This window comes from Palaemon carinicauda, chromosome 31, assembly GCF_036898095.1.
Source record: "Palaemon carinicauda isolate YSFRI2023 chromosome 31, ASM3689809v2, whole genome shotgun sequence".
NCBI classification, from domain to species: domain Eukaryota; kingdom Metazoa; phylum Arthropoda; class Malacostraca; order Decapoda; family Palaemonidae; genus Palaemon; species Palaemon carinicauda.
Window position 1 is genome coordinate 16,728,241 of NC_090755.1, and position 26,764 is coordinate 16,755,004.

Consider the following 26,764-nt stretch of genomic DNA (forward strand, 5'->3'; position numbering starts at 1 on the left):
GAGGGCTGAGGTTACCCGGGTTAGTCTGGGGTGAATGAAAAGAATGTCTGGCTCCCTTCTTTTTTCCACCTTCTCCCACCCTGGGGAAACAGCTCCGCAAGACCGAAGCATAGCTGACCTCACCCTCTGCAGGTAAGATTCATTTCCCTTGTGCATCCTGAGTATGAATAAGTACTTTGTTACGTCACCAATACCTCGTGAGGGAGGGTATTGGATATGTCTTAGAACTCATGCTTATCCTCGAGTTCCTACGTAAAGACAAGCCATGAGTCTCTCTCACGCAAGCTTCTGCAGGCCGCTATCATTGAGTTACCTTGTAACTACAGTGGAACCTTGACATACGAATTTAGTTCGCTCCGTTACCATCGTTGTATATCAAAACAGTTGTATCTCAAAAGTATTTTTTCCCATTTAAAATAATGTAATATGTATTAATTCATTCTAGCGCTATGAAACCACACCAAAACACAGCTAAAGTACATATAATATACAAAATTTATACACAAATAAACGAGTAATAACACACATAATGATAAAATAACATAGTAATGTGATAAATGAAAATAAATTTAATAAAATCAATAAAAAAAAAAGGAATTCTACTTACCACAACGAAAGATGACGTGAGACCTGCAGGAGGAGGAGGTAGGGAAGGGTGGCAAACTAATAACTACGTAATAAACACAAATGAAATAACATTGCTAAACTAATTTTTATTTATTTTTTTTAATTACGTAAACACTTACTATCGTGCCAACTCTGTGTTTTTATTTTTCGCGATTTTATTCATCTTCACTTTTTTAGCATTCATTCGTCATTTTTATCTAATTAATCATTCTAAACACCTCCCCTTGTCTCGTCTCTTTGTCATTTTTTTCGTCCTTGTCTCTCCCTGGCGTTTCACTTAACAATAATGTATGTAATATTCACATTTTAGTATCGTATTTATAATTAAAAACATAGCGAATTATAATCTTATGCAATGTTTACATTCAAATCACCTGATCAACCATGCCTAGTTCGTCGTCAACCTAATTTTCGGATCAAATAACTCCTTTATTAATAAAACATGCTACCGCCGATGCGCGATATTTTATAGTGTTTAGCTCTGAGGTGCTTGATTATACAGCGTCAAAAGAGATTTAGCAAAGAAAAAAAAGATTTAATTTATTATAGAGAGAGAGAGAGAGAGAGAGAGAGAGAGAGAGAGAGAGAGAGAGAGAGAGAGAGAGAGAGAGAGAGAGAGAGAGAGAGAGAGAGAGAGAGAGATATCATTCATATTTCTCTCTCACTAAATATTCTATTTCGTTTTGGAAGCATTATTGCATTTTTTAGATAATTTTCTTGGGTTTTTCTTATCACTCACCTGCTTTGTCTTTAGCTTTGGGACCCATGGTAAGTAATAAAATAGACAAAATAACACGAAAAATAGTCACAAATATAACGAACTACACAACGTGTTAACAATGCAACACCAACAAACAAACAGACCGACCGCCATCTATCGGTCGCCTATACAACTATCACTCATCGCAAAATCGTATCTCAAATATTTCGTTGTATATCAAAGTATATATTTTCGCAAATTTTCTGTTGTATCTCAAAACATTCGTATATTAGGGCAGTTGTATGTCAAGGTTCCAGTGTACTTTGATTTTAGCGAGGGTAGGGTTCCTACTAATTAGATAAAAAATCAATTAGAGGGAACCCCTGGTCATGACCAAGGCCAATTGGTAGAATTTCCTCCGTCCTAAGAGTAAGTCACCCTATAGATAGCGAAGGTTTGTATCTGTGTCGGAACAAATAACAAATTTGGAAATAATTTGTATTTTTCCTAGTATACAAACCTGGAGCTATTTATACAAATTGGCCCGCCACCCTGTCCCCCTAGAAGTCCTGCCAGAAAGCAAAAGTGGTTACTCAACCGACAGGTGTGAGTGAGCGGGGTAGCTAGTCAACCCCAACCCCCTCCCGCTAACTAGCGGATTGGGTAAGTATCCCTCACTAAAATTGTCTTGGCTGGTTTTCAGCGTTGCCGAGAGTAATACCCTAAAAAATAGCTCCAGGTTTGTTTGCTAGGAAAAATACAAATTATTTCCAAATTTGTTATTTTTTGGGGGGTAGTATAAATCAAATTGACAAAGAAGTTGGTGAAACTAGTTTTTGTGGGGTAATAAAAATCAAATTGACAAAAAAAAATTAGTGAAACAAGTTTTTGTGGGAGTAATATAATCAAATTGACAAAAAAGTTAGTGGAACGAGTTTCTTGCTGGGTAACATAAATCAAATTGACAAAGAAGTTGGTGAAATGAGTTTTTGTGAAGGTAATACAAATCAATTTGAAGAAAAAGTTAGTAAAACAAGTTTTTGTGAGGGTATTATAAAGAAAATATGTGAAAAAGTTAGTGAAATAAGTTTATGTGAGGGTAATATAAATCAAATTAATGAAAAAGTTGGTGAGACAAGTTTTTATGTGGGTAATATAAATCAAATTGACAAAAGTTAGTGTAGCGAGTTTTTATAGGGGTGAAGCGAGTGAGAATTACGTGATAACTTGGTCTGTTGCCTTTGTTTTGATCGTCATTGCTAACATCTCAACCCATAAAGATATTTTCAAGTTGATTGCCTTAATAATTTCTGTTCAATCTTTGGTAAAAATTTATTAGAAGCTACTCTATTGTTTGAGTTCTTGGGTATTCGATCTCCCAAGTTCTATGGCATGTATATGTGTGTGTGTGTACTGTATCTTGTTAATTCATTCCAGAAGGTGCAACATGCCAAAGATGATGTCCTGTACAGTATACCAAACAAAATTTTCCCCCAAGAAATAAAGGACAATTAAATCATTTATTCTGGCTAAAAAAAAAATGTACTAACAGTATATGGCGTAATTTTCATTAATAGATTTGTGTGATAGACTAGGCTTAAAAAGTAACACCCTTATATTTTTACCTCTGACCTCTTGTTTTAGCAGAAATAGTAATTTATATAGAAACTATAATTAGTAGGATTTTTCAACTTTTAATTTTACTCATCATAGTATTCTCCTACTTTTCAGACCAATTTCTTGTGCTTTCCAATTTCTAAGATTACGGTTTTTTTTATTTCTATTGATTATTGTAGTATATTTGTATGAAAAAATAAGATAAAAATAGCATCAATAATACAACTTCATTACTTACTTCGAACATCTGAAAAGAAGCATTGTATATGTACCAATATGTTTTAGCCTAACCCAATTTTAATAGAAATTTTTTCAAAGTTACAGTGCTTAGTTATCATATGACAGTGTACACACACACACACACACACACACACTCTCTCTCTCTCTCTCTCTCTCTCTCTCTCTCTCTCTCTCTCTCTCTCTCTCTCTCTCTCTCTCTCTCTCTCTCTCTCTCTCTCTCTCTAAATATGTTGATAATTGAGGAGTACAGTACCATTACATTATCCTTCATAAAGGTGAAATTGTCGATTAATCATATTTTTTTCCATTTTACAGAGGAGATAGTTTACCATTTCAATACATATTGTCCCGAGTTGAAAATCCTCGACAATATAAGATTTCCGGATAAGGTTATGAGAGTGCAGGTGTCCAGACCAGATAAAGGTTAGAGAATCATTTCATAGCTGTTGATTTTACCTTCTTTATATACAGTACTATTCTAAAGGAAAATATTAATAGTTTGTTACCAATGAAAAAGTTCTTGAAAGATATTATGAAGAATAGTCATAATAATTTTGTTTATTAAGTCGAAATATCAGGTACAATTGTACGACTGAAAATCCCCATAAGAACTTGAATTTTATTCATTTATGGTTGATATAATAATTGATGTCAAGTGTAAAATTTCTTTCATTTTAAAGATAAATAAGTTATTGCTTTCTAATGATAGAATATCAACATTAAAGTTTAGTATTAAAGTGTGTGTTTGCTGATGTGTAAGACACATTGGCAATTTTGTAGAACATATTCTGAGAAAAAATGTAAATACACTTCATTCTTCTGATCTCATAGGATTTCTTTCTTTAGATTACTGTATATTGAAGCATCTAACATAGGGATATGTACTCAACTATTTAGGCATGATAGGCATTGTCTTATAAAATGTGCATTTTTCTTAAGTATAATGAAAAGATTGGTTAAGCTTGGAGCTTTAGGACTCCAGGTTTGTGTACTCCTCCTAAAGGTAGGTATAGTGTGAGGATCAAGAGATGCTCTCATGTCCTATGAGGGCATTACGGAGCTATCTGAAAAGGACCCGATACCTCAGGTTTGACTGTCAGAGACTTATTTTTTAACACTGGCATTCAAGAATGAGGTGTCAATGAACATGGTTACTTTCTGACTTCATGAGATGATCTGTAAAGCTTATGACTAGAGATCACGAGTTGAGAATATTGGCCCCACCCTTGCTTGGAGAAGGAACCTTTCAGTGGGCAAGTGTTGAAGGCTTGTGTCTGGGAGAGACAAACTACCTTTATGGTCTTTTACTGTACTTGCAGGAGTGTACCTGGAAGTCCTTTGACATCTTAGTGTCGAAACTTAGATTTTAGTCAAAGATAAGGATAACCTTTTTACAAGTTTTAATAGGTGTTTAGTTTTTGTTTGATCAAGTTTATTTTTTCTTAGTGCCAGGGTACCCCCTTTCATGGAAATCTATTAATAAGCACACAAATCCCATTTAGTTTCATTAAAATAAACATTATTCTTAAACTAAAATGAATTATTTTAGTACTTGGCTAGAATTAATGTAACGTCCCATCTGTCTTTCCACTCGCTGGGCATACCATTTATTTCTCTACGCATGTTTATACTTCTGAAAAAATAAACAATCAGAATGATGGTTTTCTTGCTTTTTTGTTTTACTGATGCCTCTTTCATGTGACAACAAAGGGTCTCACATATGGTACATACATGATGGGGAAAAATTCTATGATTTTTTTCATTGTAGTTGATCTTTACCCTCTTAGAATTGATAGCAAATAAATCCCAGGTAAGTATTGAGATAATTACTTTTGTTTTATATAGTATTTCCACAGTATGAATAAAGGTGCCTCAAAGGCTTGCTAATCTGTCTGTAGAGACACCGTTAGATGTTAATCAAAGTTAAGAGTGTTAGTAATTATAACTAATATATTCTAGAAGCCTTACTGTTTGATATTTGTAATATCAGGTGATAACCTTTTTACTAAATCACACATTTTGTGCTTCTCCTCCATAGTTACAATATTTCCGAAGAATCGGATGAATGCTGCAGAAGAGAAAATAAGGCATCTCTTGTCAACTATTATGCATCCTGTTGAAGAAGCTCTTAAAGAGGAACTTGAAAGAGGTAAGTTTCTTAGTTAATTTTCTCCTAAATGTAAGTGATAAGTTTCTTAGTTAACTTGCTCTTGAATCTTAGAGGTATGTTTCTTAGTTGGCTTTTTTACTAAATACAATGAATTTATGTCAATGTGTTTTCTAATAATCAGTTTTATGTAGGTTTATTTCCTTGGATATTTTTAGATATGAAATGCAAATAACTTTCATAATTGTGATTTTAATTTTTTTATTATTGGATGTATCTACATGCTTGTGAGCTTTAGTTTTTATTGTTGTCTTATTCAGCAGTAAAGTTACCGTCCAGGTCCTACAATTGATTAGTTTCCACCTTTCAGTGCTCACAACTATTTAGTTTCCACCTTTCAGTGCCCACAATTGGTTATTGTTCCGTAACCGAAATACAAACCACGCTATTTACATTGGGTTTACCTTTCGGCGTAGCTGAAATTGACGAGCCAATAGATTTTAACGAGGGTAACCTACCCCCGCGCTAGTTAGCGGGGGTAGGGGAAGGGGTAGCTTGCTACCCCTCCCCCCCACACACCGGTGATTTGCTTCACTTCACTTTTGGCTCGGACGATGTACAGACGTCTCTGTCTATCGTCCTCCTTTTTGACAGCCTTAATCTTTTTTTGCTTTTCCTCAGACTTTGTGTGTTTGAAGTTGGCCTCGCCCTTTGCTGTTCATCATGCGCAAGTGCCCTGGGATTGCCGGCCGCCCTTGCGCAACCTTCATGTCTGCGGTGGATACCGATCCTCACACCCTTTGCCCGCAGTGTCGAGGCCGACGGTGTGATAGTGAAAATACATGTAGTGAGTGTAGGGAGTGGTCTGCCTCACAGTGGGAGAGGTTTGCCCGCCGGCGTAAGAAGAAGTCCAAGAGAGACCGTTCTCCTTCGAGGGTTGCCTTGAAGGAGGAAGGCTCTCGGGACTCTTCTTCCGCCGCCCAATCCTCCTCCGAAGCTCCCCCTCGTCCGGCTCCTAGTGAGAGGCCGCCGAGTGGGAGCGCAGGCCCTAGTTCTGTTTCCCGACCTCGGGGTGCGGGAGAGGGCGTCGCCTCCCATAGCAGGGCGGTTCCCCCTCTTCCTCCGGGGGAGGATTTTGATAATGTTAACTCCATGTATAATGATGATCTTTTTCAGCTTTGGGGTCCCTTGGGGCTTAAGGGCCTGCTCTCCAAGGAAGCCCTGTTTGACCTTATTCAGTTGGGGGCCGCTGTCAAACAGTCGCCGGCGATAGCAGAGGTAGATCCTCTGTCTATCGTCGACGTCGTGGTGGCAGAGGCTTCCGACGAGTCTGGTCAAACCTCTGCGGCTCCTGATGGTGATGACATTGCTGAAGGCTCTCCTCCCCCTTCTGTACATCCTTCGGAGGGGGAAGGGGGTCCTACGGGCTCTCCTGCGGCCAAGTCTCCCCCTCGGGGGAGCACTCTGACTGAGACTCCTCTTTGGAGGACTGATGATCCTGACGACCTCCCTTGTGGCCGCCTTTGCCGTAAGGCTCATCATCCGCTTCGCCGCAAGGGCCTCCCGTCTCCCTATAAGGGTGTCAAGAGGCGCCTTTTCGAGTCTTCTCCTCCTCCGTCCTCTGATGGGGGGACTCCTCACCAGAAGCAGTCTGTAGCAGCCGCGTCCTTAGACCTCTCCGGGGATCGTTCACGTTCTCCTACGCCTTCCAGACCTTCTACTTCCTGTGCAGACGGCCAGCAGTCTGATCTCGTCAGCCGACGGGCACCGGTCCCTTCGGGGCAGAGGGATGTCGCCCACGGTGTGGGCATTTCCCTTGCGCATCAGGGTTTTCCTGTGCGCCCTTCTGCGCGTTCACGCGTAGTTGCACACCAACGCTCTCCTGCTCATCAGCGCTCTCCTGATTGCCAGCGCTCTCCTTCTCGCCAGCGCTCTTCTGATGATCAACGCCCTACTGCTCGCCAGCGCTCTCCTAAGGATAACGAACATCCTCCTGTTCCTGCTGCGTGCCCAGCGCGCCAACGGTCTCCTGAGCGCACTATATCTCCTGCTCGTCAACGCGCACCTGCGCTTCCAGTTCCTGACACGCGCCCTAGAACTCCGGTTCAGGACTTGGGCAAGGACTCAACTTCTCCTCGCCCTCGCGATCCTGCTCGTCAGCGCGATCCTGCTCGTCAGCGCGATCCTGCTCGTCAGCGCGATCCTGCTCGTCAGCTTTCTCCTGCGCGTACATCTAGAGTTCCTGCACGCCCACACGCCTCCTCTTCCTGAGCCCACTCGCGAGCGTTCGCCTTTGCGCGTCGCGCCGACAGTTCCTGCGCAGCCTTCTACGAGCCGTCTCCCTGCTCGCCAGCATTCTCCAGCGCGACAGCGATCTCCGACACGTCGACGTTCTCCTACTCGTCAGCGATCTCCTGCACGTCAACGATCACCTGCGCGTCAGCGTTCCCCTGAGCGTCGGCGATCTCCAGATCCTCCGCGTGATCCATCGCCTGCGCGCAAGCGCTCTCCTACGCGTCAGCGCCCAGCAGATCCGGAGAAACATAGGTCCCCTGCGATCAACTCGCCTGCGGGTTCTACGCGCCATCGCTCGCCAACGCGCCATCGCTCGCCTGCGCGCCAGCGTTCGCCATCGCTCGCCCACGCGTCACAGGTCTCCAGGACACTATCTGTTCCCTGGCCCCCAGTGGTCTCCTGAGCACTCTCGTTCGCCCACGCGCCAACGCGTTCACTCGCCAATGCGCTCACTCGCCAGCTCACCCACGCGCCCGCTCGCCCGCGCGCTCACTCGCCTACGCGCCCACGTGCCCGTTCGGCCGCTCGCGATCGCTCCCACGCTCATTTGTCTCCGCGCGATCGCGCGCCCGCGCTCCAACAGCCCCTCGCGCGCGACTCTTTCGTTTCACCCTCGCGCGAGCGTCAGCACGACCCCCGTTCGCGTCGGGTTCCGCAGCTCGCGGCAGCAGCAGGGACGCGTGTCGCCAGGTTGCAGTCGGGATCGCCTCCACCTAAGCGCAGGTCTCTTTTGCAGGACAAGGAAGGACCTTCGGAGAGGTCAAGGCAACTTTCTTCCCCTTTTTTTTTGCAGGCAGGTCCAGTGGTATCCACTCCGAAGGATCGCCCGATCCCCTTCCCTCCAGCGGGAATTTCGGACTCTGTGTCCGTGTCTCGGCAGTCCTGGTTTGGTCCTTTGATGCGGGCGTTAGTGAAGGCTATGAAGCCGGCACTCACCGATCTAGGATACAAGCCAGCGATGGCCTCGCCCCCGCTGAAGAGAAGGAGATGAGTGGACTTCGTGGTGACTTCTCCCAGGGAGAAGTTGGTTCCTAGGAGGTCCGTCAGGAAGGCCCCGTCCCCTTCGCAGTTGTTTTCTCCTTCTCCCGTAGACGAGGCTTTTCCGTCCTCGGGAGAGTCCAGTGAGGCGGCGGTCTCCCCCTCGGCACCAAGGGGGGAGTCACCTCCTCGTGGAGGAGAATCGTCTCGCGCGGAAGATGCCTACCAGACCACTTTGCTGGAGTCTTGTATCCCGCCCAGGAGGGAACCCAATGACTCCAAGACGTTGCCAAAGTCTTCTGCGCGTATTCGTCAGGAACCAGCTAGACCTTGGGAGAACGTCCACGTGTCTCCCCAGGAAGAACTTCCGGGGACAGGAGACTTAGCTGCCAGTCGGCAGGGAGGAGAGTAGCAAGAGTCTGAGCATGCCTTCTGGCAGGTCCTGGGCCTGATGAGATAGCTCAACAGGTTCACGGCCCTGGATCAGGTTTATGGAACTCAGAAGCCCCCAAAGGCCAGTGCGGCTCTGCCTTGGTCCCAGGGGCTGAAGAGTGCCAGAGCCAGGGCCAATGCTCAGCTCGCAGTACTCGCTACCTCCAGTCGTTCCTCTGCTGGGAACAAACTCCTCCCACCTCCTCGTCTCCAGCAGAGGAGGTATTTTGAGATCATGGGGGAGTCTAGCCTCGCTCTTCCCCTCTACCATTCGGTAGAAGAGCTTATTAGGGGAGTTCCTCTTGAGAAGCTCTCCGCCCGGCAGGTGACGTTCTCGGCGTCAGAGATTCTAAGCCATGAGAAGGTCGCGAAGTGCGCCATGCAGGCCACTTCGTGGCTGGATGTCTGGCTAGGTTCTCTGGGCATCCTATTGCGCTCTGAGGATCTGTCTAAGGAGAGCAATAGGAAGGCCCTGGAGACCTTCCTCCTCTCGGGCACTCGCTCCACCGAGTTCCTGGCGCATCAGGTTACCAACCTGTAGGCCAACTCGGTGCTCAAGTGTCGTGATGCGGTGACCGAGAAGATCCATCCGAAGGTCCCCACCGTGGACATCAACAGGCTCAGACACGCCTCCCTCCTCGGGGGGAATTTGTTTGAGCCCCAGGACATGGAACGTACAGCTGAGAGGTGGAGGAAGTCGAGTCAGGACTCCCTCCTCCAAAGGGCCCTTGCATCTCGGCCCTACAAGCCTCCAGCTCCGCAGCAACATCAGCAGCAGCCTCGCAAGACACCGAAGCAGGCGCCGGCGGCTAAGAAAGTGGTGTCTAAGCCCCAGCCCTTTCCTGCCAAGGACAAGAGGGGCGGTAAGTCCTTCAGGGGAGGCAAGACTCCTAGAGGGAGCGGCCGCGGCCGCAAACGCTAGGAGTGGCAGTCCCCCCGGGTGTCCACCTGTGGGGGGATGCCTTCAAAGTTGCGTGCACAGGTGGCAGCAAGATGGGGCCAAGGGTATCGCGTCCCATTCACGACATCTCAACCTCCCCTGACAGCGAATCCAGTGTCGTTGAGCTCCTATGCCATGGGGTCGGTAAAGGGGCTAGCCCTTCGGGCGGAAGTTGAGACCATGCTCAAGAAGGATGCTCTCCAGGAGGTCATCGACGGCTCCCCAGGCTTCTTCAGTCGACTCTTTCTTGTAAAGAAGGCGTCTGGAGGCTGGAGACCCGTCATCGACCTCTCAGCTCTGAACAAGTTTGTCAAGCAAACTCCGTTCAGCATGGAGACAGCGGACACGGTCAGACTTGCGGTGAGACCACAAGACTTCATGTGCACATTGGATCTGAAGGACGCGTACTTCCAGATCCCAATCCATCCGTCTTGCAGGAAGTACTTGAGATTCAGCTTAGACAGCAAGACCTACCAGTTCAAGGTGCTGTGCTTCGGTCTCTCCACAGCACCTCAGGTGTTCACCAGAGTGTTTACCCTGATTTCGTCGTGGGCGCACAGGAACGGCATCCGTCTCCTCCGTTATCTGGACGACTGGCTGATCCTAGCAGACTCGGAGTCGGCCCTTCTTCGACACCGAGACAGGCTTCTGGGACTTTGCCAGAATCTGGGGATCGTGGTAAATCTCGAGAAGTCCTCTCTGCAACCGTCCCAACGACTGGTTTATCTAGGCATGTTGTTAGACACCAATCTCCACAAAGCCTTTCCATCAGACGACAGGATAGCAAGGCTGAGGAAGGTGGCGGAACCCTTCCTCAGGTGAGAAGAGCTTCCTGCCCAATCGTGGTTGCGTCTCTTAGATCACCTGTCCTCCCTGGCCCGTCTGGTTCCAAACGGCCGTCTCAGGATGAGATCCCTGCAGTGGCAGCTCAAGTCCCGGTGGAATCAAGGATCCGATTCCCCGGACTTCCTGGTCCCGATAGGACCTGAGGAACAGGCGGACCTGCGGTGGTGGCTGGTCGACGAGAACCTGCGAAAGGGAGTGGATCTTCTCGTCCTCCCCCCGGGAATTGACACTGTTTTCGGACGCGTCAAAAGAAGGGTGGGGGGCGCACATTCTGATCCAGAGGACCTCAGGCCTTTGGTCAGAATCAGAAAAGTACCTGCACATCAACCTTCTAGAAATGAAGGCCATTTTCCTGGCTCTTCAACAGTTCCAACGGATCCTGGTGGGTCACTCCGTGGTGGTGATGAGCGACAACACCACGGTAGTGGCTTATATCAACAAGCAGGGAGGTACTTTTTCGCAGCAGCTATCCCATCTTGCAGTAGAGATTCTGAGGTGGACCGAAGTCCACTCGATAACACTATCAGCTCGCTTCATTCCTGGCAAGAGGAATGTGCTCGCCGACAGTCTGAGCAGGGCTTCGCAGATAGTGAGTACCGAGTGGTATTTGGATCCTCAGATAGCCAACAAAGTCCTGACTTTGTGGGGTTCCCCAACGGTGGATCTGTTCGCGACAGCTTTGAATTTCAAACTGTCCCTGTACTGCTCCCCAGTCCCGGACCCCAAGGCACTCTGGCAAGATGCTTTCCAACAACGGTGGGACAACATCAACATGTACGCCTTCCCACCGTTCTGTCTGATGAGAAGGGTGCTCAACAGGACCAGACTATCGGTCAACTTGTCGATGACTCTGATAGCTCCGCTGTGGCATCACACGGAATGGTTCCCGGACCTTCTGCAGCTCCTGAGAGAACTTCCCCCACGACACGAGCTACTCAGACAACCACATTGCAACATCTTCCACAGAGCCGTAGTATCGCTTCGGCTTCACGCCTGGAGACTGTCCAGCGTCTCCTCACGGAGAGAGGCTTTTCGCAACAGGTCGCATAGAGAATGTCTCGGCACCTGCGAAAGTCCTCGGAGGGAGTCTACCAGGCGAAGTGGAGAGTCTTCTGTGGTTGGTGTCGTGAAAGGGGTATCTCTCCACTCGATGCCACTATTGCAGCAATAGCGGAGTTTCTCGTTTATTTGTGGGAGGAAATGCGCCTTTCGGTCTCAGCGGTGAAAGGCTATCGCTCAGCCTTGAGCTTGGCTTTTAGGCTGAAAGGAGTGGACATTTCTTCCTCGCTGGAACTCTCTCTACTCATACTTAGCTATGAGCTTACCTGCCCCCAGTCGGAAGTGAGACCTCCTCCTTGGAACGTGGTTCGGGTCCTCAGGGCTCTTAAGAGACCTCCCTTCGAACCATTACGCCAGGCCTCTGATCGCCACCTGTCTTGGAAGACGGCTTTCCTGCTCGCTTTGGCCTCTGCCGAGCGAGTTAGTGAACTTCATGGTCTCTCGTACGACGTCGCCCATTCAAGGGGATGGGGGGAGGTAACGTTCAGGTTTGTCCCTGAGTTTGTTGCCAAGACTCAGAACCCTGGAGTGCCGGACCCACGGTTCGACTCTTTCAGGGTCGCGAGTCTCCGTTCTGTAACAAGCGACCCAGACCAGCTGCTATTATGTCCAGTGAGGAGTCTGAGGTGTTACTTGAAGAGAACAGCTGCAGTTCGTCCTCAGGTGCAAGCATTGTTTGTTAGTACAGGCAGGACGAAGAGGAGGGTCATCAAGAACACCATCTCGGCTTGGATTCGAAGGGTTATCCATCACGCCTTGAATCCGGACCCTCCTTTCCTCCGTCACGTCGCCCTAGGGCACACGATGTCAGGGGCATCGCTACGTCCCTGGCCTTCAAGAGAAACTTCTCTGTGATGCAGGTACTTCAAGCTGGGGTCTGGAAGCGTCAGACGACCTTCACAGCCCACTACCTGCAGGACGTGACCCACAGGAGCCTCGATACTTTTTCTATCGGCCCTGTGTTGGTTGCACAACAGCTGGTCTAGCCTCAGGCTCCTTTATGGACAAGTAGCAGTAGGTTGAGGGCGTTGTTACCCCGGTTTTAGTCTGCGTGAATGAAAGAGTATGTGTGACCCTTACTTCTTTCTTCATCCTCCCCTCTCTTGGGGAAGTAGCATCCTGGTCTCCGCATAGCTGACCTCAACCTCTGCAGGTAAACCATGCTTCCTTGTGTTCTTAGTATTAAGCTTAATACCCTGACGAGGTGGTATTGGGAATGTCCTATCCTGGATTCCTATCTAAAGGTCTCAAGGTCAACTTCATAGGACGAGTCACGCTCTTTCCTCCACACACAAGTTATGTAGGCCACACGTTCCTTGCGAAGCGAGGAACTTGTGAGGTGCAGGGACTCCTTTTCTCGAGTGCTACTCACTTGGAGTCGGAGTCCCCGGGTAAAGCCAAAGTCAGTAAGGCTGGGGACTTTCCACCCTTCCTAAGGGGTAAGTCACCCAATGTAAATAGCGTGGTTTGTATTTCGGTTACGGAACAAATGACAAATTCGGAGATAATTTGTATTTTTCCTAACCATACAAACCTTAGCTATTTACACATATTTGTCTGCCAGCCCTGACCCCCAAGTCAAGTCCTACTTCTAAGTGAAGTGAAGCAAATCACCGGTGTGTGTGTGTGTGTGTGGGGGGGGATAGCAAGCTACCCCTTCCCCTACCCCCGCTAACTAGCGCGGGGGTAGTTAACCCTCGTTAAAATCTGTTGGCTCGTCAATTTCAGTGACGACGAAAGGTAAACCCAATGTAAATAGGTACGGTTTGTATGGTTAGGAAAAATACAAATTATCTCCAAATTTGTCATGTTTTAACCATAGATATCATACATTAGACGCAGCGAGACCCCTACCGGCCAATGGTAGCACACACATGAAGGCCAAAGCCATCTTGCCCTGGGAGAGATGAGCGGTAGCTAGCATGGCGTTCAATGTAAAGAAATGTCACACACACACAGTTTCTATTAGAATATGTGCTTACTGCTTCAAGATTTACCTAGCTTCTTTGTTGATATGTTACACTGAATAAATATACATCTAAATTTTATTTATTGATGTATATATACATTTATATTTATACACATATATTTTATATATATACACATATACTTTATATATATACACTGGTAGGCCATCTCTAATCCGGCAACTTTGGGACCGGGAGGGTGCCGGGTTATCCATTTTTTCGGATTATCCATGTATTATAGGTAGTCGTCGACTTACGACCAATATAGGTACCGAGGCGCGTCGAAAGTCAAGAAAAGTGAAGTTTCCGTGGATTTATTATGATGCGTCATGATTCGGCAATCATCTAAGTCGTATTTTATCAATATTTTCTTATTGTATAGTATATCATTATTCAATTTTTTTATTGATAGGATATATGCTCTATTAAAAAATTTTTGTATTCTATTTTTCAATTTCGAAAGAATTTTAAACATCAAGAATTACTTAATATTTTGTTTACCTTTAGTTATGATCAGCTGATCTGTAGGTCTTGCTACCATATCGAAAGATTGCACACATACCACTGGAATATTTTATATATAATTTCTTAATTTATTCAAAATATCTTCATGATGAATAAATATTACATCAGCACCAATATGTTACAGGATATCACAGTTTTCATGCAGTTTGTTTGTAGCCATTATTATTAGTTATCTTCTGAACACCTTCTCACTCTTTCTTTGTGTAAGTAGGTGTGTGACAATGTGTGTGTGGGCAAGTACTGGTAGTTCATTTCTAAAGCTTCACACAGTATTTAATTTTGTATTCATTATTAAGCCTTCATATTTCGTAGGCATTATGGTGGTTTATTAAAGCATTTTTGTATTCTATTTTTCAATCTCTTGAGCATTTCATTAATCAATAATTACTTTTGGTAGGCATCAGCTGGTGTCAAGGTCACGCTACCGTATTGCAATTATAGTCACATACAGTACGAATAACACGGAGTTGTTTAAATAATCTTCTTAACTTATCCGAAATCTCTTCATAATGAATATTACATCAGCACAGATATGTAATAGTCACAGTATCTATACAGTTCGTTTATAGACATTATTATTTATCATAGGAATACATTCTCTCTCTCTCTCTCTCTCTCTCTCTCTCTCTCTCTCTCTCTCTCTCTCTCTCTCTCTCTCTCTCTCTCTCTCTCTCTCTCTCTCTCTCTCTAACAAATTAAATGTTTGTTTCTTTACAAAGTCTCTTAAAGACTAACTGAAGGAGCCACAGTGCACAGTGAATAATTTCCTAACCTTTATAATCAAGCACCACAGAGCTAAAAACTATGAAATGTTGTGCATCACAAACATGAATGAAACTCCGGTTAACTTTATGTATTCAAATCAATAGTACAAGTAAATGAAATATGAGAGAAATATTTCAAATTAAACCATTGAAATTATGCAAATGGGAAAATGATAGAGCAATTAATAATCGTTTCTTTTTCAAAATATGAAATATCCTTTGGTTGCATACCTTCATAATAAGGAAGTTATTTTATCCAAAACTTGAGGTTGACGACAGACTACGCAGGGTAGATCAGCTGATTTGGAAAAGTATGGCTGTTAAAATTTAATAAGATTATAATTTGCTATGTTTTCATTTATAAATATGATACTAAAATGTGAATATTACATGCATTATTATTTGATACAGTTAAAGTGAAACACCAGTTTAATCAAAATCCGATTTATTTCAAATATAATTGTAATTTTATATACAGTGTACAGCAAGAGTAAAGATCAGCTGGGTAAAAGATAGGAAAGTGGTGTGAAACATTACCAGTGTAAAGGAGCGCGGACTATTTAAAATCATCGCGCTGCTAGAGTTTTTATCACGAATATGATTTTTTTATTCAATAGGTATTGCGGTTCTCTTTGTAGTGTGTAAGTGAATGTGCGAGGGGAGAACCCGCATAAAAAGAAGCTAGACTATATATATATATGTGTGTGCATATATATATATAATGTATATATATATATATATATATATATATATATATATATATATATATATATATATATATATATATATATATATATATATATATATATATATATATATATATATATATATATATATATATATATATATATATATATATATATATATATATATATATATATATATATATATATATATATATATATATATATATATATATATATATATATATATATATATATATATATATATATATATATATATATATATATATATATATATATATATATATATATATATATATATATATATATATATATATATATATATATATATATATATATATAATATATATATAAATATATATATATATATATATATATATATATATATATATATATATATATATATATATATATATATATATATATATATTATATATATATATATATATATATATATATATATATATATATATATATATATATATATATATATATATATATATATATATATATATATATATATATATATATATATATATATATATATATATATATATATATATATATATATATATATATATATATATATATATATATATATATATATATATATATATATATATATATATATATATATATATATATATATATATTATATATATATATATATATATATATATATATATATATATATATATATATATATATATATATATATATATATATATATATATATATATATATATATATATATATATATATATATATATATATATATATATATATATATATATATATATATATATATATATATATATATATATATATATATATATATATATATATATATATATATATATATATATATATATATATATATATATATATATATATATATATATATATATATATATATATATATATATATATATATATATATATATATATATATATATATATATATATATATATATATATATATATATATATATATATATATATATATATATATATATATATATATATATATATATATATATATATATATATATATATATATATATATATATATATATATATATATATATATATATATATATATATATATATATATATATATATATATATATATATATATATATATATATATATATATATATATATATATATATATATATATATATATATATATATATATATATATATATATATATATATATATATTATATATATATATATATATATATATATATATATATATATATATATATATATATATATATATATATATATATATATATATATATATATATATATATATATATATATATATATATATATATATATATATATATAATATATATATATATATATATATATATATATATATATATATATATATATATATATATATATATATATATATATATATATATATCAATGGACAGATATTTCAAAGGGCAATCTTAAATAAAGTTTTTTTGTGTAAATTCCAGGTGACAATTGTTGGTTGCTCATATGCAACATACAAACTCTTGACATTTAATTAGGGAGATTCCTTTGGCATGAACTGGAACAGGTTGATTAAATGGACAACTAGAGCCCCCTTCTCAGTCGGTTGTCTATTCAATTTTGATTCGACCACTGTGCTGTATGGACATACTGCAGTGGTGAAAAAAACCGTTAATTATTTTTCCCTTGAGTATGATTGTTGTGATTATGGAATGAAAATGAGTTGGAACCAGAGGATGAGGATGACAAGGAGCATGAGGAAGAAAAACATGCATGCTTCTTCCTGGCTCCCACTTCTGTCTCTGCAAGCAGAGCAGTAAAGGTCTGAGCAACCGCTGACAATGACACTCCCCCAGGTGAAGAAACCGCATTGGTTAGAAGCACAGGATCCACAACACTAGGGCTTATTGTTATAGTGAAAGGGGGAGGCACACTCACAAGGTCCTGCAACCTCTCATTGAGAGGCTTGGAAGCACAAGCACTGACAGTGAGGGACGAGGAAAAACCCCAGACCCCTTGCCACAAGGATCGGAGAGATGAACACAGGGGATGGGTTGGGAGCATTGGGTCAGGTATCAGGAGCACACCAGGGACAGGGGGAACACTTACCCTTGGAATTTTTTCCTTTAATTTTACTGGGCCTGTTCCTGCCCTTTGACACCCGGAGCAGGGGCACACACCTTATCACCCACGAAGCTCCCTGACCCTGGAGGAACCTAGTGCCAAAGGAGCCACAAGATGACAAACCTGCATAGGGGGTACCGTGGAAATGCAGCATTAGCTACCATCTCCCTCAAAATTGTTATGGAGGGCTTACGTGAAAGACACAAGGAAGCCAAAGCTTTCTTTAGGTCAAACTCGTTGTCAGCAGTCTGCATGGTCAGCAATGGTGATCCCTCAGAAACCAAAGATGAACGGCAAATAAAGCCTGAAAAGAATGCCTTTGTCCATCCATGCTCTCCTGATCCCTGCGGCGTACTCAACCCTGAGAAGACAGTAGCAGCCTTCGCCGGTGTCTTCTTTGGTGTTGTTGCTTCTTTCCCTTCAGGACATAAGGCTGCCACTGTGCCGGAGCCCACAATCAACACTCAGCACCAGGAGACACCAGCAAACAGACATATCCTTGACACGAAGCACAGGGATTGCAGGTCTACAGCTGTCTGCACCATGACCATGAAGTGGTTGCAGCATTTACTAATCTCCCTGGCAAAGACAAAGTTCTTGTTTCCATTTCATAATCACAACAATCTCACTGAAGAGAAAAAGAATCAATAGTTTGTTAAGCACTACAGTATGTCCATACGGCACAGGCACAGTGGCCAAATCAAAAGTAAATAGAGAACCGACTGAGAGGGGTGAGGACAGGCTTCGCCTCGTACCCTTTCCAGTCTGATAGCTGCTTATTTTGTTATCTATTTCAAATGACTGATTCCAATTTGTGCCCTAGTAATCTCCCCAGCTAAAGGATGAGGGTTTGTGTGTCGTGTTGGAAGTAACTGTAATTTTTTTTAGTAAGGCTCAGAGTCTATCAGAATTTTTAATTTTTACTTCTTTTCAGAGGTGAATATTTATACATTTAAGACAGAACCATGCAAATTGGGACTAAGATGTGAAGAGATGGAGATATGTCCAAGATATCATACCAAGATAGATAGGCGCAGGTCACCACTTGCCTATAAGTACAGGTATGTCATTGTTTTAATTTTTTTTCTCTATTTTGTTTATAACAGGGATTATATTTTGTGAAAATTAAAGGTTAATTTCCACTTCAGACTGGTAAGTTAAGTATGTTTATAATAGTGTGGTCTTTATGATTAATGGACATTTATTTCCTAATTGAAATAAAAAAAGTGTCCACAGTCTGGTAAGTGGCTGTACCACACATTCTCTCACAGAAACCAGATTCCATCATGAAAGAGTCCCACTCTCTGGGTCTTTGACTTAAGTTCCAAAATTCCCAAAAACTCGCTGATATTTAAAGGCATACTATTTTGGTATAGATGATAGGTTTCACAAAAGGCCCATCATTCACCTATGCCCAAATGACAACATAGATAGGGGTGATCCAGATACATGGAATGGAATCCCTATTATATTTTGTCCGAAAGCAAGCCTTTGTCTAGAAATATAAATGTTTCATGATTTCTATCATATTTGCTTTCTATTACAGAAGTACGACATTATTATTACCCTAGAAGTGCTGGGTTTATTTTTTTTAAGGTCCCAAGAACAGTAAAGGTTGAGAGGATATAACCAATAATGATTGCTGATTAGAACCAGAACTTCATGGAGGTCTGGTCCATTTGCAAATTTAAGATTATGCCATTTAGAAGCTTCTTTATAGGGTTAAATGGCAATTTTGATTGTGCATATACATCCAGAATCTCTCAATCAGCCATAGTAACCATTGACATTGTTACTATGAGGAAATCCTTCCATTTTCATATTTATATTTAGTAAACTTCAGTGCAGCACATTATGTGTGTCAACACAGAGTGTTGGAGGTAGAAAAGACGTCCGGCAACCGTTACTGTTAAGCTGGAATCACATTGGGCTTTTTTTCGCCGTCAGCGAGCTGTTGCTGCCCAAAATGGAAAACACGAGAGCTTGTTGCTCGAGATATTGGCTTCCTGACTGGACGGCAAGCAGCGAGCACAAACCGCGAGCATGACTTCGGATGTAAACAAACAAGATGGCTGCTGTAGATAGGACGTGCTCTTGCTTGGCAATCTTGAGTCTAACAAGATTCAAGAGATAATAAAAAATTGCATTGTTCATCCTGTGGTAGTTGTAGAATACTTCAATTCACGTAATATTCCGAGAATTCATATTGCAACTGTAAGAAAATTTTGGGGCACCATGATTATGTCAGCTGATCGGTTTTGTATGCGCTTTTTCCTATTTGCTCCTCGAACCGCAAGATCATAGTGTGACACTACAATACTTTCGCTTGTTAGCACCAGCTGGAGGTTGGCAAAACCTCGAACAAGAAATGACTAGTGTGATTCCAGTATTATAGCGTTTAAGATTATTGCACAATCATTATTGTGTTGAGTTATTCACGGGGCACCCACTTTATTGACATAGTGTTTGTGCTGTTCTGCTATATCAAGCAAGCCAATAACGAATGGTGATAATAAGTAAAGAAAAAACAAGAATGAGATGTCTGGATACAGAGAATAAAGTAAAGAGGAAGTTGGAGAGAGATTAGATGACTACAAAGCAGTGATTGGCCATAATGAGTTTTAGCAACTAAGAAACATCCTCTATTAGTTGTTATAATTCAGTTTAGCTAATTATAAGTGGGGATAATATCTCTAGTAAAAGAGGGAACTAAGAGCCTAGTAGCTATCACCTAAAGTCTCTATCAATGAAGAAAAGTAAAAGAACATCTTTTAAATGCATCTTTCTCAAATCATACTTTTATCATTTCAAATTCTATCAACTTCTTTAGTTTTCAACATATTTTGAAAATTCAAAAAGTTTTATAATATTTTATTCTGGTGTATTTCAAACAATAACTTCAAAGTTTCATTCAAGTATTGATTCTTTAGAAGTACCAATATCTATACACCATTTAGAATTTTTCTTATATTTGATAAGAACTTATTATTATTATTAGCTAAGCTACAACCCTAGTTGAAGAAGCAAGATACTATAAGCCCAAGGGCTCCGACAGGGAAAAATAGCCCAGTGAGGAAAGGAAATGAGGAAATCAGTAAACGATATACTGTAAGAAGTAATGAAAATTAAAGACATTAACAACATTAAAACAGATATTTGATATATAAACTATAAAAGGACTTATGTAAGCCTGTTCAACATAAAAACATTTGCTGCGAGTTTGAACTTATGAAGTTCCGCTGATTCAACTACCCGATTAGGAAGATCATTTCACAACTTGGTCACAGCTGGAATAAAACTTCTAGAGCACTGTGTAGTATTGAGCCTCATGATGGAGAAGGCCTGACTATTAGAATTAACTGCATACCTAGTATTATGAACAGGATGGTACTGTCCTGGAAGATAAGAATGCAACGGATGGTCAGAATCATTTAAAATCTTATGCAACATGCATAATGAACTAATAGAACGACGGTGCCAGAGATTAATATCTACTGTAGATCAGGAATAAGAAATTTAATAGACCGTAAGTTCTTCTCTAACAAATTAAGATGAGAATCAGTAGCTGAAGACCAGACAGGAGAACATTACTTAAAACAAGGTAAAATGAAAGAATTAAAACACTTCAGAATAGATTGATCACCAAAATCCTTGAAAGACTTTCTATAAGCAAATTTTTTGTGCAATTGAAGAAGACACAAACCTAATGTGTTTCTCAAAAGTAAATTTGCTGTTGAGAATCACACCTAAAATTTTAAAAGAGTCATACAAAGTTAAAGAAACAATATCAATGCTGAGATCAGGATGTTGGGGAGCCACGGTCCTTGACCCACTTACAATCATACTGAGTTTTGTTAGGATTCAACTTCATACCCCATAATTTGCACCATGCACTAATTTTAGCTAGATCTACATTCAGGGGATGGAATTGATGCAAAGAGAGTAGTATCATCTGCATATGCATCAAGCTTGTTTTCTAGACCAAACTACATGTCATGTGTAAATAGTATAAAAAGTAATGGGCCAAGAACACTACCCTGAGGAACACTCACTATGGTGCCCATCAACAACAACTCTTTACAATCTATTACTTAAAAATTCAAAAATGATACTAAGAAATGACCCACCCACTCCCAACTATTGGAGTTTGAAAACAAGGGCCTCATGATTAACACGGTCAAAGGCAGCACTAAAATCAAGGCCAATCATACGAACTTCCTGACCACAATCAAGGGATTTCTGTACAGCATTGGAGATTGTAAGAAGGGCATCACATGCTCCAAGGCCTTTACGAAAACCAAATTGTAAACTAGGGAACAGATTATTACCTTCAGCATACCTATTAAGATGTTTTGCCAAAAGACGTTAAAAACTTTAGATAATATGGGTTATGGAAACTGGGCGGTAATCAGCTGGACTTGAGCTACCCCAAACACATTTACATAGAGGAGTAACATTACCAATTCTCCAGCAAGTGATAAAAGCTCCTCTTCTTGCTAACTTGCACAAAATAACAGATAACTTTGGAGCTAAGATATCTGCTGTTTTTATAAAAAAACAAAGGAAAAATACCATTTGGGTCTACACCTCCTTAAGCATCAAGGTCCATCAACAGAGCTTTAATTTCACGAGATCGAAAAGCTAAACTAGTTAGTTTAGCCTCAGGAAAACAGGAATGAGGAAGTTTTGAGTTTTTCATTACTCTGTTTACTGTCAAAAACATCAGCCAAAAGGATTGCCTTTTCCTTTGGACAGTGAGAGACTGAGCCATCTGGTTTAATTAAAGGAGGAACTGTTGTATCTACACCAAAGAGTGCAGATTTAAGGGTAGACCACCATTTATGTTCCTGAGTTTTACCAGAAAGGGTTTCTTTTATGGTTAAATTGTATTCATTTTCAGTTGAAGCAAAAACTCTCTGAGCAAAAGATCTAAGCAAAGTATAGTTATTTCAGGTCAAATCTGATCTGTTACCCTTCCAAAGGTGATAGACCTCATGCTTCTCCAAATAAGCATGTCTACAATCATCATTGAACCACGGTTTGTCCTTCACTCGGTACCTTAGCACACAAGAAGGGATACGCCTATCAATTATGTTGAGTAGATTCTCATTCAAAGGGACAACAGGATCAACACTACTATATAATTGTGACCAATTCAAGCACATAAGATCATGCAAAATCCCATTCCAGTCTGCTTGAGATTTCATATAAATTTTACAAGAGTATGATACATCAGGGACAGACTGCTCAGTCTTCACTACTAATGAAATCAAGGCATGATCAGATATCCCGACTGGAGAACCAACCTTACTTGTTTTAACACCATGGGAGTCAATGTATACGAGGTCCAAGCAATTACCAGACCTGTGAGTAGCTTCACTTATGATTTGCTCACAGCCTGATTCAGAGGCAAAGTCATGGCGATGGGTAGGAGAGATAGAACTTAACCACTCCTTATGGTGAGCATTGAAATCACCAACAAAGACAAAAGAAGCCTTTTTATCATCTTCTTGTATCTTAGCCATAATGGTAAGAGGACAATCGAAGATAGAATCATCCATGTCTGGATTCCGGTAGATCGAACACAAATAAAAGTTGTTATACCTACCACAAACTTTTGTTACCTGAATTTCATGACATCCACATTCATAGCAGGAGTTATGAGATGCAGGGTACTCAGTCGTGATATACACCGCCATTCCCCTGGCCCTAGGGATGGCATCATGTTTCAACATTATTGGCTTCTTAAAACCAGTAATAAGGTGCTCAGATGAGTGCCTCATATTAGAAACCAAAGTTTCTGAGCACAAAAGAATATCATACTGTCTGGACGCAACTGTAAGGTCTTGAATATTTGCATGAAGACCACGAATATTGCAATACAGTAGACGACATTGATGAAATCTACGACGTACTGGTCCCGGATTTCTCTCAATGTCTCCAGACAGCATAAGAATTAATGGAAATAAAAAAGACATCATACTTAAAAACTAGATTAATAATAATTATAACAAAAACAATATGTACAGAAATATAAATAAAGTGATGATCAAACCCATAGACTATAGAAAAAAAGTCGGAAAAAGTGGTCAACATGGAGGAGCTGATGCACCATGCAGGATTAAATACCCTCCAGGATAGCCACTTCAACTGAAGGGAGAACAGTAAGGATGGTTTTGAGAAGAAAAAGATTAAGAAAATTCAAAGATAACCTCTTGATAAACCACCAGGCATCCATGGCCCTTCTATTAAGCCTGCCCAACACACCATTTAGAAAAAAAAAAAAAAACGAGAAAGAGAAAAAAAAATAAGATAGAATTCTGTGCTCGAGTGTACCCATGTGGGATTATGTTCAAGAAATTCTCCTTAAGCAAAACTCTCAAGGATGACAGCCTGTCTTTGGAAGGTTTTACATTTAATGTCTGTGAAGCCATGTAAGTCTCATCTATCAACCCAGCTTATTCTTTATGTCTTTTAGAGTGGACTGTGTTAAAATTTTGTTATACAGTATTTGTAATTTTATGAACTTATTGTGTTTCAACTTCATAAGAGCACTCTGGTGTCTACTGATAGCACTTATTAGGCCAGAGTATTATAAGCACGGTACAAGGATATTTTGTTAAGTTGTACACTAGTTACCTTGATAGGTTGTTATCGCCCGTCCGTTATTTTTCCTGCTTACCCTTTCGCAGCTACTACGAATCACTGTACTCGTATTAATTTCAGCTTACCGACTCAAAAGTGATTTGTTGTAGAATTACTGTATCTCTCGTGATATGTTATACAATACAAGCATTTTTACTAGTTTTAGGTCATATTTTGTGATTAACAGTCCATTGGGCAGTCTGGGGGAGGCTACATTCATTTAAAGGCTAAATCCAATTTGTGGCTTCTTAAACGTGGATAAACACAATAAACTAATAGATAGGCAACTCAAGATGGATGAGACTCCCCTAACTTCTGCCTTGCCATTTGATGAAGCTGCCCTAGACATTTATCTAATAGGCTGTGGTAGACCCTCATTTAGCCTCTTACACACAGGAAGCCGAGTTTTGACAAGATTTCTTAGTCTTTTCGTGGTTGGTCAGTAATGGAAATGATAGTCGTGGTAGTAACAGTGGTACAGTTACCGTTTTGAAGAATTGTCACTTCTTTAATCTTATCTAATTTCTCATCAGATAAGTCCTATTCGATTAATGCGTTACATCCGTTTTAAAGTTTTCCGGTTCAGAAAAATTCGTTTTTGGCTTTAGAGAAGGGATTTTTAATAATTGATACAGTACTTGTACAGTAAGTATGCTATATGTTATTTTTCCAGATCAGAATTGTTGAAGCATCAGTGACTGGAAAACATTGAAAGGTACCAGAGAAAAGTTTGGTAATCTTAACGTACAGAGTTTTAATTTAATTAAATTTTTTTATTGATTAGGTATTTGGAAAGTTGACAAGTCCCATCGGTGGATTTGAGAAGTTACAAGACCCTCTCCAATTTACACATTTTGCGACCATTTATCGATAAATTTATGATCATTCAGCGAACCGAAGTTTTGTTTAGGAAATTGATGAACACCCCACAGTCTTTAGTAATACAATATTTCTCGACAATGTTTTGCAAAACTATTATTACGTGAAGTAGAATTTTATGCGATAATTCCAGGATATGTTACATTGATAAAGAATTTCAAAATTGGTATCTAATATACTGTCAACCCTCCTTATTCGAGGGGTTTAGGTAACACTTGGGCACAAAAAGCAACAATCTATGAATACTTGCTGCCCTAGGATGGGTTAACTCATAACCTACCAACTCACTGCCCATTGCCTATGTGCGGTTGACTAACACATTAAGTACTACCTAATATTGTTTTTACTTGGTTTTTACCACAGTATAAGTATTGTGTTAATGAATGAACACATTTCAGTAAGTGTACAGTACATGTAAACATATGTACTACATACACAGCAAGACTAAGGTACACAATACGAGTCATTGCTACACTTATACCCCCATAAAATACATACAATACCAACAAAACACTGTTGTTCGTATCTAACAACTCACTGATACTATAGTATATATTAATGTAATACTCTATATGTACATTACTATTACTACAGTAGAGCTTAATTAGCCAAGTTAAAACTCTTAAGTGTTTGCTGTTTTCGGCAGGTTAACTTGTGCCATTGAAACCTACCATACACATAGCCTATGCAATATCTACATTGGTACTGTAAAGCACGGTATTTTGTATTCAGTTTAGTATTTTACAATAGTTGATATAACAATAACTTTACAGTATTATACAATGAATATACTAATACGATAATAAAAATTAAAAGAAAAAGTATCAGTACAGCACCTCTAATGGTTTATGTACAAAGTTCTACGCAGTAAGTCGTAAGCATAATACAGTGCAACTTTTTGAGCCCTTGACTATTTGGCGAATGGGTTAGCTTAATGTACAGTGCACACATTTTATACTAAAATCACTATTTGCATACTAGATATGTACATGTTGATTTTTCATCACAACGTGATTCTACAGAAAAAGGACCAAAGCTTTAGATGCTCACGTGAGGAGAGACAATGCAAGACTTAAGCTGAATGAGCAAGAGGTTGGGTATTGTCCTATGCAAAGAGGGAAACATCACAAAGCATGCTGGGTGCAGAAGAACACTCAGTTCGAAATCGTCGGACCACGAGAGTATTTATCGTGAAAATGCAAATATGTGATTATTTGATAGGTTACATGGCTTTCTGTATCGTGAACGATCGAAATTGCAAAGAAAGAATCTGCAAATAGGGAGGGCCGACTGTACTATATTT

At 40.1% G+C, this 26,764-nt stretch overlaps 1 protein-coding gene across 3 annotated transcripts in view; it reads left to right on the forward strand.

Moving 5' to 3' along the window:
• LOC137624325 (uncharacterized) overlaps positions 1 to 26,764 on the forward strand; it is a 224,961-nt gene that overhangs the window by 122,215 nt on the left and 75,982 nt on the right. For all 3 annotated transcript variants that reach the window (XM_068354999.1, XM_068355000.1, XM_068355001.1), the window contains 3 exons: positions 3,500 to 3,607; positions 5,223 to 5,333; positions 18,872 to 18,998. In XM_068354999.1, the coding sequence (XP_068211100.1) occupies positions 3,500 to 3,607; positions 5,223 to 5,333; positions 18,872 to 18,998 (346 nt within the window). The remainder of the gene's footprint in view (positions 1 to 3,499; positions 3,608 to 5,222; positions 5,334 to 18,871; positions 18,999 to 26,764) is intronic.